Raw genomic sequence first — 14,668 nt, 5'->3', positions numbered from 1 at the left:
TATCCTAAGAACAACCCACTTTCCTTTCCTTTGGAAACATTCCATTATAATTTTCTTTTCAAAACCAGGAAAACCTCCTAATAATCCTGCTTCCAATAGACCAATCAGCTTACTTCCAATCCTCTCAAAAATTTCTGAAAAAAATCCTCCTAAAACGCATCCTACCCATAGTTGAATCACAGAGTTTTCCCGTACGTCAATTTGGTTTCCGCCTTACGCACTCCACAGGCTCGGGTGCCTTTCTGGACATAACGCAAGCTTTTAACCGGGTATGGCATGGCTTTTCAAGCTCAGATCCATACTACTCCAAACCTTATACCTTACCCTCCGCTCCTACCTCTCAGATCGTTCCTTTCGAGTTCGCAGTGGTTCTGAGTACTCAAATATCTACCCCATCGAGGCAGGAGTTCTCCCAGGCAGTGTCCTGTCCTCTATATACTCTTCACTGCTGACATTCCCATCACTCAAGACACGTGATCCCTGGCAACATTTGCCGATGATTCAGCTATCCTGTCCTCCTATCCCAATCCTGTAACAGCCTCATCCAATCTCCAAACACACCTCACCCGGATTGAGCAATGGTGCAACCAATGGCAGATAAAGGTCAATGAATCGAAATGCACCCATGTGACTTTCACTCTCCGCCACAGCTTCTGTCCATCTGTTACTCTTAATAATATTCCTCTACCCAGATCCGACACAGTGCGATACCTGGGATTGATCTTAGAAAAAAGACTCACCTGGAACCAACATACTAGACTCAAAAGACAAGAACTCAACAGACGATTCAGTAAACTATACCGACTGCTCAGCCGGACCTTTCATCTTTCATTAGAAAACAAACTACTAATTTATAAGACTATACCCCGAACTACGGAATTGAACTTTGGGGAAGAGCTAAACCGTCGAACATCAAACGTATCCAATCCTTTCAAACCAAAATCCTTAGAACCATAGTTAATGCACCCTATTACGTTTCCAACAGAACACTACACCATGACCTACATATCCCTTTTGTCCTTGACCTCATACCGACCAAAATCTCAAAATTCCATATAAGCCTTTCCAACCATCCTAATCCTTTGGTCCAAACCTTATCTAGTTCCACCCATCCCTATAGCCCACCTAGAAGGTTGAAACGGCAGTGGCCAAGGGACTTATTAAAATAAAAATGGACAATTTGAGTTCTGGCAATGGTCAGATTCTCCACTCAAGCTGAGTGTTAGCGGGTTTAGCGCACTTGCTCAGCCTCCACTGGCTCACTACCAGTGATGCGCCGAGAGGGATGCGCTGGGATCTTTTAAGCTCTGCTCTACCTCTCACAAGTGGGGGATAGAGTGGGCTCAAGGATCCTCAGGTCTATTGTGTAAATATTGTATATTAGAGTGTAAATGTGACTGGAGATTTTATATATTTTTTTTCATTCACATAGTGTGATGTTCATTTTTTTATTCTTCTGTTTGTATATATATTTTTTTTAATAACTTTATTCAAATATACAACTATATATTACATTATACATTTAATAAATATGGTCTTAGTTAAAATGAACTATAACTAACTAAAACTACCCACTGGTAGCACTCTAATGACATTTTACATTAGCTGGTCTCGTGGCCATCTTCTTTTCAGGCGCCTCGGAGGTTTGTCAGGAATGGAAGAAGATGCAAGGTTAGAAACTAGGGGGTTTGAGTGGTTAGGGAGTTTATAATGGAAGGATGTATATATTTTAAGAGATTTTCTTTTTTCATTCATTTATTTATTTTATTTTATTTTATTTTAGTATATATGAGATCATTCATCACTATTACCTATTGCCCACAACTGTGTGGCAGATTGTAATATCTATCAATAAATAAAAGTATTTAATAAAAAGGTTGTTACTCCACAACACTCCATTACGATCTTAAATCAAATTTACTGAATGTAGTTTTATGTAAGGATGCAAATTCAAAACAAAACTTCCGTACTACATCTTTAATAATATTCGTTCAGTTAAGATTTAATTGATTCAGAATCATTACAATCAATATTTCTGCTGCCATATTAAAATTCGTATTCGCCTTATCTAATTTCAATTTCATTTAAAGTAAGAATTCATCTCTTTTATTCGAAAAAATCGGATCTCAGAACCTTCATTTACAACTTTGGAAGGCGAAAATTTCAAACCATAAATGGTTCTTTGATCTGCGAATAACGAATATCTTGTTACTGTCAAGAATATATATATTAAAAAAAGTTTAACAAAGATCAGTGTTATTGAAATCATGAGAGATCGGGAAACCTCGGTATCCTTAGATTTTTCAGCATCTAAATTACTATCTTTTTTTTTCCCCATTTTTTCTAGTTTCATAAAAAAGTATTCCACAATTCAAGAGAAAATTGAACAAATGTGTAAAATCTATTATATTTTTTTTTATATTCGGTATTTAAGCCCTATTAAACTTTTCAATGAAATTAATATCTTGCGGATATTAAAGACCATCTGATTGTACATTGATATAAAACCGAGTTTAATCAAAATCGTAAAATCGATTATAAAAAGTCGCACATCTCGCAAGTCGATATTATCGACATGGTCTAAGATCCCAGTGATATACTTATTATACCATATTTAGGTAAGTGAATGTAAAAAAACAAAATAAAATATTACGAAAATTTAAAGAAGAAATGGCTTTCGGCTTTTTGTACGCGTAAGGAATGTTGAGGTAACTTTATAACCTATCCATAATATTGGGTATCGGAAAGAGCTTTTGAGTTTGTAAAGTGGTGTCAATAGTGACGCAAAATGCATTAGAGGTATTTGCGCTTTCATATGTAATATAAATGAAAAATTCAGTAATTTAGATATCGTTTCTGTAACATTTTAGGAAACGCGAGGCTAACATGAAATTACTAGCGAGGTCAACTTGCAAACAGCGGTGCTATCAACCCTCATCAAAAACAAAACTGACTTCGATACCGTATGGGTTTCAGTCACGGAATCAACTCAATCGGTGTTGGCACGTCAATCAGTAATGGTAGAAAATAGGGAGGGTGAGTCGGGGGTGGGGTTCTTAATCGCCATGAAGTTAGTTCCTCATTTCAATTTATAATTGTTTATTTTAAGTTGTATCGAACCTCTAGTGAAAACGTATTGATTTGATTTATTTATTTAGTTATTTGGTGCTACGGATAAAAACAATTTAAAGGTCTGTATATAATTGTGCAGTTCAACAGTGTAACATCTCAAAAATTCTAATTTCGGGATATACTAGTAATCTTAGGAGTAAAAGATATATACAAGTTATATACTATAAAACACAGAATCATTGAAAAGCACATGTCATAAAACCAAAGTAAAGAAATATTTCAAGACTTTACAGTTTTGAATTTTATAGATGAGAGGTGTTCAAAAAATCGGTAGGAAGGCAAATTCTTTGGCCATACATCTATATTTCAGTACGAGGTGTACTCAGTGAGCTATAGATATATTAGCAAAACGTAAGTCATATTATTATTTTCAGACAAATTTTCCTGGCCCCAAAAAAAACGTGAAAGTGAAATATTGAAATGAAATTATCAGCCTTTTGTGCATTTTTATGACAACTTTTTCATATTTACCAACAAATAGTACAACAACTTATACATTGAAGTAGATAACAAAAATAAATTGCGTTTTTCCTAAGTAAAAATCTATGTTGAACAAATATCGAAAAATCGTAATTTATTTTATTAAAAAATATAAAATTTTTAGATTCCGGATTGCTATCAATAGTTTGATATGGGAATCTATTTTCTTCATGACCCTATATCTAAAAAAAATTACTAAGTGATTTAAAATATAAAAAATAGAACCTTTTACTGAAACCCAGTGTACAAACATAGTATGCATTTCACAACCATTTCCACCACCCCTTAGACTACGCCTATGTAAGTCGATCGCGACACACTTTTATGATAACTAGTAGATCTTATAGACTTAAAAGTTGGCCACCCCTTGTATTGATCTTACTCTTATGGCTAAAATTACTCATATATCCCTAAATAACCATTTTTTGAGAAATTACACCGTTGAACTGAGACAGCGATGTTTTTACTTACACCTTATAAATGAAAAAAATAGGTTCTATTCGGATATTGGGACAATAATCGAGGTATTATTATTAAACATTTATCCAATAACGATGAGGAGCGTGTTCCAGTAAGAATAGTTATGAAATTATCTCGATCGATTTTGAGTACCGTGTCAGGAAAAACACAATAATACAGAAAATGTATATGTATCATATACTACAATGCTTGTATTTTTTTATAGTTAACAATGACATCGAAAGTTGCTCAGATAAAATTAAACTTTGCATAGGTAACATTTAATAAATTAGGGGAAAAAATTAATATACTGTTTATATGTAATCTCATTTTATTTTGGCGAAATTTACGAATTTCCATATAATTCAGTAATCTGAAGTTATACCTTTCATGAAGAAGTTTCCTTCCTAATCAATAACAAATCAAAAACTCGATCTTCATGAATACGATAAAATATTTTAGAACTGAAATTTGCATATACATTTTTTCCTACTATGTAGGATTTTTGGTGGGGATATGAGGATTCTGTTTAATTTTGGGGAAAATAACAAAACACAATTTTGAACATACACTGTGATGCATCCCAGAACCCGGTCGAGTGTCTTACTGATTCGGCTGAACCTGGCCCCGTAACATCCGTCCGCATCCTGTGCCTCCTCTAGCAACCAGGTCCAGTTCTCCGGGTTGGAGAAACCCTAAGAGCATAAAACAATGGTCAGAATGCAAATAGACTGTTGTACCAGATGCGAAGCTGAAATAATGACAATCCTATTTGTATCCTGGAATTACACAGGCATAAATCATTATGGATTCATCTCAGAGCCTTCTAGTTAATTTACAAAGAGTACGAGTTATTGTAGTATTAGCCTTGCCAAGGATTAATATATTATTTTTCCCTAAATGAGGTGCTGTAAAAAAAGTCAACATACATAGAATGGCAGCTAATCATAAAACACAATATATGTAATTAATAATATTAAAACGTATGGATAAAGGCAAAATAGTTTTTAAATTAACTGGAATAACGGTAAATCTTTATGTCTTGTCCTATTACAAAAGAATGATTCGTATTTGAAGTGGCTTTCAACTGTGACATTCAAGGCGCAAGCCAATCCATGAAACTGTTATAAAAAATGCAAACAAATGCACTTCTTGCATGTTACAGAGATTGCCATTCATGCTATTAATTATTAATATATTGCACTCACGCGCGATGTTACAGATAAGATAGAAGCTTGCCCGTACAGTAGTAGGATGGCCAAGGGTGTCCACAATGCACTGTCTGTTGTCCTGTCATTGTCCAGGATCTTTGGAGCCTTTACGATGAGAGCTAAAGAACAAACTTACGTATTTTCTTTTAAACTTTATGCCTACTTTATCATCCTTTCTTTAGCAGCCACGATTGAAGGAATAATTGAGACCAATAATGTGATCTCGGAATTTTCCATTTCCTCCGTCATGATTATAGACATTATGGTTTTCAGCTTTTACGTACTTACTGCCATAATCGTTTCGTATCAACACTACCATCTCCGAGAGTCTCTTCCCGTTATAATTTCAGAGCTAGAAGACATCGAAAAAATCATAAGTCGTGTATCTTACAATGATTACTTCAATTATGGCGTGATTTTGCACTCTATAATAAACACCATACCCGAAATCTTCGTCCTCCTCCGAAGACCATTTACTTGGAACGATCTCCTCACACAAATATTGTACTTTCTCTTTACCGAAATACCCATTTTGATTTCTGCGCAGTATGCTATTCTCCTACACATCATCAGTTGCCAACTTGATACGCTATCGGAACTATTTACCGGTGACATATACCTACTTAACCTTGAAATTTTGAGACTGATCGATGTCCATCGCAACCTCGTTCTTTTAGCGGACAGGATCAATAGAGCTTTCGACACTTTTCTAATCCATGTAATCACCTTCAACTTCGTTATCGGCACCATGAAACTATATTTTGTTGTTGTTTATATCGTCAAACCCATTGCCTACACAGATCTGGAACTGACAGTTATCTCCGCTGTGGATTTTCTGGTCAACTTTGGATCCATTGTAATTATAGTGACTGCAGCAATGAAAGCGAATAAAAAAGTAAGAAAACTTCTTAAAGTAATATCTTCTACTGGAAGGTTTTTTTTAAAACTAATTAGAAATGTTGAATGAATAACACTCTTCCTTGTTTCATATATATTTTATTTCATTATAATGAAAACAACGTTTCGGAGTTGTCACTCATCTTCAGGTCTCTAGAACAAATTCTCAAATGAATGTGTTTAAGGTGTCATTTTTACTTCTATATTGTTTCATTATTTTGGTTTTATTTTATTTTTTTGTCCATATATTATTTTGTATATCTTTTATGTATAATTTATATATCTCTGTGAATATGGTGTGAATTAGTTATCTTAGCTATCTTACTAAAGCTACGAATTTAATGCTACTAAAATTTTTTATAAACAAATTATCTGATTAACATATATTTCTAATACAATATGTTACTCCTTATTAGTCTAATCTTGCTACTATCGACATTCGGTTAATCTGAGTGGACTTTATATGCATGATGATATTTTTATGCAGTAGAAATATAAGTAAATGGGATACTAAACCTTTATTATTAATAAAATATATAGATGATTTGATAATAATTACAAATTTGGATAATATTGAAAGAATATATGACCAATTCAATGACCAACAAGATAGTATTAAATTTTAACTCAAACCCACAAACGATGAGCTTATAAAGCTTGATTAAAAAACCGATAATATTAACAGATGATTTTGTTTAAAAGATATAAGAACACAAATTTATAATATTCTTATTGAAAACTTTTGTCTGAAAAAAACAATTAACAAATTGTGGTATGAAAGAATTAAAAACCCCATAGCAAAGTTTAGTGTTACTAGAATAGAGGAAACTACTGAGAATAATATAAAATGTATACAGCAAACATTTGAATAATTTAGAAAAAAAAAAAACCCAAAAAAGAGTAGTATTACGGACTTTTATAAAAATAAAAATATAGAAAGTATAAAAAACCGGACAAGGATAGTATACAGAACGAAAAGGAAAAATAAGTAATTAATAATCATCAATTTTTTAAACTAAACTATAAACCAGAATTAACCTATAACATTAAAAAGATATTTATAGAATACGACTATTATAGCCTGAGGTTTGGCTTATACAATAATAATAAATTAGGGAGTTTTCTTAATAATTTGAAGGAGAAAATTGCCAATAAAAATATACTAAATGTTATTTACAAAATTAATTTCCAGAATTCTGAAGGTAGAGACTTCAAACAAATTTAAAAAAAAAAAATTGAACAACATAGGAATGATTGTAAAAACGTAAAAAATATCAACACAACAGCACTAACACAACACACTATAAAATACTAACATAAATTTCATTTTAATAATCCAGAAATATTAGACACGGTGAATCATAGTAGAAATAGAAAAATAATAGAAGCAGTATACATCACTAAAAACAAACAAAGCGATCAATTTTTAAAACAGACACCAAGAATTAAAAATTTAAGGTTGTATAATAGATACAGAGCTTAGAATAATTTAATAATTTAACGAGTTGTTTATATTTAAAAATTATGTTTTTTAACTTGTTTTTAAATTGTTCGTCTTTTAAGTAATAGAAGTAGAAGAATATTGGTCTGGTTTTATCTAGTTGTTATCATTGTTAATGATAACCTTTCAAGAAGGAAATTATATATCCTTATTTATAAAATGTATCAGTTTAATTATTAAAGAAATTTTAATAAGTTACAATAATATATTGATATAAGAAAGATTAGACTAATAAGGAGTAATATATTGTATTAGATATAGATGTTAATCAGGTAATTTGTTTATAAAAAAATTTAATAAATAATGTGAGATATTGTAAATGTTGGAAGTATGTGATGTTATTTGAGAATTTGTTCTCTGAAGATGGGGTGACAGCCCCGAAGCGTGGTTTTCATTATAATGAAATAAAATATATATGAAACAAGGAAGAGTGTTATTTATTCAACACTTCTAATTAATTAAGAAAACATGCTCAAAATTTAAACCAGCTTGATTATTGCGTTCATGTATAGACATGCTTATAGTGTAATGCGTACTCATTAAGATTATTTTTATAGCCAAATTTATTATTGTATATATGTTTTAAAAATATATATCTGTGTCCTATTAACTTTTAATGTTTTTTAGATATTTCTTTGCTTTGTCACATAATGACCATCTCTTTCTAGTTCTAATGCAGTTCGATTCACATATAACTTAAATCAAGGATACATACTAACACAAAAGTTTTCCCATACAAAGCTGGAGTGCGATGTAGTTTTCCTTCCTGAATACCTTGGGAATTACAGGCCGAAACAGCAGCTTTATCACTGACATCGGATACCCACGAGTTGCCATCTAGATTTTTATATTTTTCGCAGAGTATAGCAACGTCGATGTGCTGTTCCCGTACTGTTTGGTAAAGGAGATCCTGTGCAGCTTCATAATGGTTCAAATTCTGTTGAAGTATTTTCATCTGCGATGTTGTTGGCTTTGCATCATTTTTCTTTATGCTGTATGGAAAGCTGGACACTTACTACTTCCGCTGGGGTGGTCAGCATCTCCATTTCCCGCACATAATGCGCATTGCGGTTTCTGGTCACAGTCAGTAGCTTTGTGACCCGCTTTACCACAGTTTCGATATAGGGAGCTCCTATCCTTTCCAACACAATCCCGGGCTATGTGTCCGTACACCTAGCAACGGAAACACTTTGCAACTCCAAGTCTTTCGCGTATACGGCTAACAACAAGGCCTAGTCGAACATTTCCTTGAGCCATAACCTTCCTAGCTTGGAGAACAGTGAAAAGTGAAATAGCCGCTGTTTGTGCACCTCCATATGCTTGACGGATAGATTTCACTGCTGTGGTGGGCACTGAGTCTTCACCTAGGAGAGGTTTTATGGTTTTTTTTTTAAATATCCTGTACCCATCTAGACGAGAATCCCATCTATCACTTAAATTTCATTCTGATACATATATATCAAGTATTAATGTCGGTAGACTTCTTACTTAATATTTAATTTTGAATAAAGATGTTGAGTTGATAAATAAACTTCCTAAAGAATATTATCAATATTCCATATTTGCTAGTACAACGTTTTGGGTTTCTTCATTGGTCATCTTCAAGTACTAGTTTTCCTACAATTGCAACATTTATTTATACAGTTAAAATCATATACTCAATTTCACCTTATTGAAAAGTATAGCATCCATTTTTTTAATTTTGTCTTATGGTTATTCAATCAACAATTATAACACAACATTGTTTAAATAATATCATTCACTATTGACAATATAACATTCATCAGTCCATTAAGCACAAATCAGTGTTGAGTTATAGTAGTTATTATCTCTTAGTGCAAAAATTAGCAGCTGTCGAAAACGCTCTTTCAGCTCCTACGGTACTGTTAGCAATGCGCGATATACTTTTTTCAAGTATTTTAGATTTACCTCTAAGTCTAGATCCCCCATCTTCAAATAAATAGTTTTATCGTCGGATGGTTCTGGATATAACTCATTTTTACATTGTATTTCGGTTAGTTGAAAGATTTTTTTAGTTATCGCTAATTATAATTTTTGTTGAAGAGACCTTCCTTTTCATAACTATCGATATCAACACCTTCGATGACTGTATATAATTTTTCTGAATGTAGATAGGCTTGTAGGTAAAAATGTTTAAGAAAATTTACTGTAAACTTAGATTGGAATTGGTTAGTCTCTTTTCTTTTTTTTAATTTTCATTTTTAAAGTCATTATAATTATGTAAATACCATAAGACATTTTTTTATTTCGGTATGCTTATCTTCCTTGCGATTTTTTTAAAAGTTTAAATACCATAACAATTTTTCGAACTTTATTAATTATAGGATGCGATTCTTGTTAAGTTAATATTTCATCCTTATTATATCTTATTCAACAAGTACATTGTCATTATCTTCATTGCCAGTATTACTTCAACTCTCAGTCTCTTCAGAGTTGGAATCAGAAGTTTCTACATCCACATTATTTCGGTCCTTAAAGAATATTTATATTTAAATAGCGTCTATTTCTTACACTTCTCCATCCATCAAATCTAAAAACAGATTTGTCATAAGAATTTATTTCCTTTTTTTTTTTTATTAAACTTAATCAAACGTATTGCTTACACTATTAAAATATTAATTTGTATATTTAGCATTAATTTACTTTTGTAGAAATCAATTTACTATTTCGAATCATTTTACTTTGATTAGTTACTACATATTATTATTTTATTTATTTTTTATGCCCCTTCCTGATCATTTCGTGGGATCAGCACAGTCGATACGCCGGATTCGAAGCAGCGCCACTGCAGTTCCGTGGTTGTATTTTAAAAATATATATTTGTGCCCTATTCACTTATAACGCTTTTTAGATATGTGTTTGCTGTGTCACTTAAAGCCCAACTTATTCCGGTTCTAATGCAGTTCGATTCACCGATAACTTCACTCAAGGATACATACTTTCACAAAAGGTAGAAAGACACATGCTTCTAATAACACTAATATTGTACTGAACCATTCCTCACTTCAAATTTCTGAATTGAGTTGAAAGATATTAAATTTGACTGATGTTGAAAGTGAATATTTAGAATTTGATTCTTGCAAAGACCTACGTAACGATTCCTTCAGCAACAGACATGACCGTTAAATGCACATTATTTCTCTGCCGCAAAGTAAATCACAATCACAAGACAATTGAAGAACTCTCTCAAAAAATTGTTATAATTAAAAATGTATCGAATCGATTTTTATGAGAAAAAAAATTGATGCTTATCTAATCTGACTCTGGTAATAACAATGAAGATAGCATTATATCAGTCCCTTATCTTGAACGAAAGCTCTTGAGGATAAACATATTATAGATGATTGACCATACGTTATTTTGAAGATGGTCAGGGCTGCGGTCAAGAGGGGGAAAAATAGGTGTTAACTATTTATTTTCTGCCAACATTTTGATAGTCTTCTTCATTAGAACTGTCGGTTGGAGGTCTAAACTCCTCAAATGATATTTAACAGTTAGGAAAAAAAAGAATAAGTTTTTCATAAATATTTTGTATTTTTTATACCTTCCTAACCACACTGCTAACCGTGAAATAAAGATACTAGAAAGGACCTAAATATTGTTCTACTGAAGGCTTTCCTAAAAAAGACAATTAAGACGGTTTGGTCTATTATATTAGATGATTGATGACCGCGACCAATGAAAATACGTGGATGCAAGAGAAAGACGTCGGTTATCACAGATAAATAAAACCTCACCAAGATTGGCCTTAAAAGAGGCATTAAAAAAACATGAAGACTCCACTATACGGTTACAATAACTAAAATAAATGGATCGAGGCACCTCCATGCTGGGAGACACCCAAGGAAGGAGAGAAATTAGATATACAACTTTTGTATGGTTAAGAGATCAAAAATGTGTTATAAATTATTTATTAAAACGTTTTCGCGGACGCGGGCGATATTGTGGCCCTAGGAAGTAACTAAGATGACATGAAAAACCTATTACTCCATTAAGACAAGCAGAGAAAAACGACTTTCACGTAAATAAAGATAAAACAAATGATTGTTAGTTGAAAAATCTACTCTAACGACATAGTCTGCGTGGACGGCCAATCGTTTCGGAAAGTAGACAATTTCAAATACCTTGGCTTCACAATAACATCAATAAAGACAAGAGGATTAAGATGTACGGGTCATGTAGCTCGAAGCAATCCATCAGGATCCCTCTACATAATAAGGAATGCCTGGATAGAAGGCAAGAGACCACGAGGATGCCAAAAACCAGATGGATAAACAGAATATAAAACGATGCGAAAGAGCTATATACAGCTATATACATGCAAACTGGAGAGCAGTAACCCTAGATAGGGAGGAACCTGGAAAAGGCTCGTTTGGGTGGCCAAAGATCTAAAAAATCTGTAAAGCTAACAAACAAAAAAAATAATATTTTTAAATAATAAAATTTTCCATATTTGTAACTACAATAAAATTTAGAAGAGTAAAGAATAAAATAATCTAAGCAACATATACGATACACCAAATATTCTAAAGAAAAAAACAAATGGAAAGTTGTATAAATATAACTAACAGTTTCAATTTTAACCAAAATTTCAATTTTTAAGTGAGTACGTCAATTAAAAATGAAAACAAACATAGAAAGAAAAACTGTAATTATTGATGAACAACCCCATTCCAAAAGAATGATTTGAGCTTGAAATTGTCTTTATGTACTTGAAATAAAATATATAGGTTATGTCAATGCATTAAGCGATGTATTATGAATGGAAACAAATTCACATCTCGCATGTCCCAGAGAATGATATATATGATAATTAATTGGTAATATTTGGCTCTCACGCTCGATGATACTGATAAGGCGGGAGCGTGCTTACGCGGCAGTACGATGGCCAAGGGAGTACACAACGCACTGTCTGTCGTCCTGGCTTTGTCCAAGGCCTTTGGGGCCTTCACGATGAGCTTCCAAGGACAGATCTACGTATTTTCTTACAAACTATATGCCTACTTTATTGTACTTGTTATCGGGGTTTTGGTCCAAGGTATAATTGATGCTTTTATTGCAAGCTCGGAACATCCTCTTTCCCTGGTCATGTTTATCGACTATTTTGTTTTCAGCATTTACATATTTACTGCCATAATTATCTCATTCCAACACTATTACCTCCGAGAGTCCTTGCCAGCGATCATTTCAGAACTAGGAGATATGGATCAACTTATAGGCAACGTATCTTACAGTGGGTATTACAAATTTGGAGTGATTGTTCTGTTTGTACTAAATGCCTTACCCAGAATTTTCGCCGTCGCAGAAAGACCATTTACTTGGAACCACCTCCTCAAGAGGACATTGTACTTCTTTATTACTGTTGTGCCTGTTTTGGTCGGAGGGCAGTATGGTAGTGTCCTGCAAATCCTTAGTCGTCAACTGCACTCCCTTTCGGAGCAACTAAATAATTTTCAATCTAATCTCGAAGTTTGGACCCTGATAGACGTTCATCACAACCTTGTTCTATTAGCGGACAGAATCAATAAAGCTTTTAACATGTATCTCCTCAATACGATCACATTCTGTTTCGTAATAGATATCTTGAAACTATACTTTGTGATCGTTTATATCGTGAAACCTGTTACCTACACAGACCTCGAACTAACAGTAATTTCCAGTATGGATATCTTGGTTAATTGGGGATCAATCTTTACTATTGTGTTCGCAGCAATGGAGGCAAAGAAAAAAGTAAGAAAACCAATTCAAAATTGTAAATCTGCTTGGTCATTGAATTTCGATGCATGTTCACAGTGTAATATAATCACAAATAGGACTAGGGAAAAACGTTTTTTTCTATAACATTACTTCAAACCAGTTAAAATCCTCATACAAGACTGACAAGACAGATTCCGATGGTTACAACACTTTCAAGACAAAAGGTCTAAACTTCTAATCCATTGGAAAAGGCTGATCTGCATGATAATATAAGGTCTATCTCGACATACAGAGTTGACCCTTGGGACTCAACTAAATCATCGAATTTCTCCCAATCTAATTGTTACAATCCAAAATCCTCAATTCCCCTTACTATATCTCAAATAAAATCATCTGTAAAGTCTTTAATATTCCTTATATAGCCGATGTAGCCAAACGAGATATTAAGTTTCCGAACTTCCTCTACTATTCCTGACCTTCCTCCAAAGCGTCTGAAAAAATATAACCTTATATTTACCTATAAGATCGAGATCTTCATATATAGAAATTTTATTGGTATGCTAGCAATGGGTAGTTTCTCCGCAAGACTGCACCATGTCACTGTAATCACATTTACTAAATGTATTTTAATGTATTTCAGCTGTAAATATGCATAAATAAACTGTTTGTTTATAATTCTTAATAATATAAGAAGGATTTATCTTTTTAAAAATCATTTTAACAGAACCTTTAAAGTGGCTTTATAAAGCTAAGTTTTGTTTCTCGAAAATCCTGTATTATTATTGATTTCAAGTCTATAAAAGCTTTAAACCTATATAAATTAAGTTGTGGTATATTAAAGAATAAGCTGAGTATCCACTTATAAAAAATGTTTATGATATGAAATTATTTTTTCTCCCATTTTCAGTGAAATTAATTACACATTACTAAAATAGATTTCTTACTAATAAAATATCTATGTGTCCACTCTCACGAATTTTCTTCGTTTTGAGGCAAACACGAAGTTTTGAGGCTGTTCGTTTTTTTATATTTCTTGCTACTGTACACTGTACTATTCGATGAAAACAATATTTGAATAATATAATAATTGTGTATAATAAGTATTTAAAATACTAGGAAAAAATTTATTTTACAATTCTTACCAATAATCAGTTAATTAGAAAATGTATTTATTATTTTCTTTTTTCCTTTTCGCAGGCGGAACTCTTCAATAAGCAACTACTGAAAAGTCTTCTAATCAGTAAAACCATCGCTCAAGATGTAATTATAT

The 14,668-nt window shown here is 32.6% G+C and overlaps 1 protein-coding gene and 1 long non-coding RNA gene across 4 annotated transcripts in view; one reads left to right on the top strand and one right to left on the bottom strand.

Moving 5' to 3' along the window:
• Nucleotides 1–14,668, top strand: part of LOC106686328 (putative gustatory receptor 39b) — a 39,704-nt gene that overhangs the window by 21,789 nt on the left and 3,247 nt on the right. Inside the window, exons 1-2 of one of the 3 annotated variants that reach the window (XM_067045406.1) lie at nt 4,488–6,177; nt 14,596–14,658. In XM_067045406.1, coding sequence (XP_066901507.1) covers nt 5,326–6,177; nt 14,596–14,658 — 915 coding nt within the window. In that variant the 5' untranslated portion in view covers nt 4,488–5,325. Of the gene's footprint in view, nt 1–4,487; nt 6,178–12,585; nt 13,432–14,595; nt 14,659–14,668 lie in introns of those variants that run through there. The other 2 variants (XM_067045407.1, XM_067045408.1) reach the window with 2 other exon arrangements.
• Nucleotides 13,531–14,668, bottom strand: part of LOC136795294 (uncharacterized) — a 3,562-nt gene continuing 2,424 nt past the window's right edge. Inside the window, exon 3 of the long non-coding RNA XR_010842875.1 lies at nt 13,531–13,998. This is a non-coding gene — a long non-coding RNA (uncharacterized lncRNA). The remainder of the gene's footprint in view (nt 13,999–14,668) is intronic.

Source organism: Halyomorpha halys, unplaced genomic scaffold (assembly GCF_000696795.3).
Source record: "Halyomorpha halys isolate HHAL.00 unplaced genomic scaffold, Hhal_1.1 Scaffold809.1, whole genome shotgun sequence".
NCBI classification, from domain to species: domain Eukaryota; kingdom Metazoa; phylum Arthropoda; class Insecta; order Hemiptera; family Pentatomidae; genus Halyomorpha; species Halyomorpha halys.
Note: the sequence above shows the minus strand (reverse complement) of the source record. Positions and strands in the feature narration are given on the sequence as shown.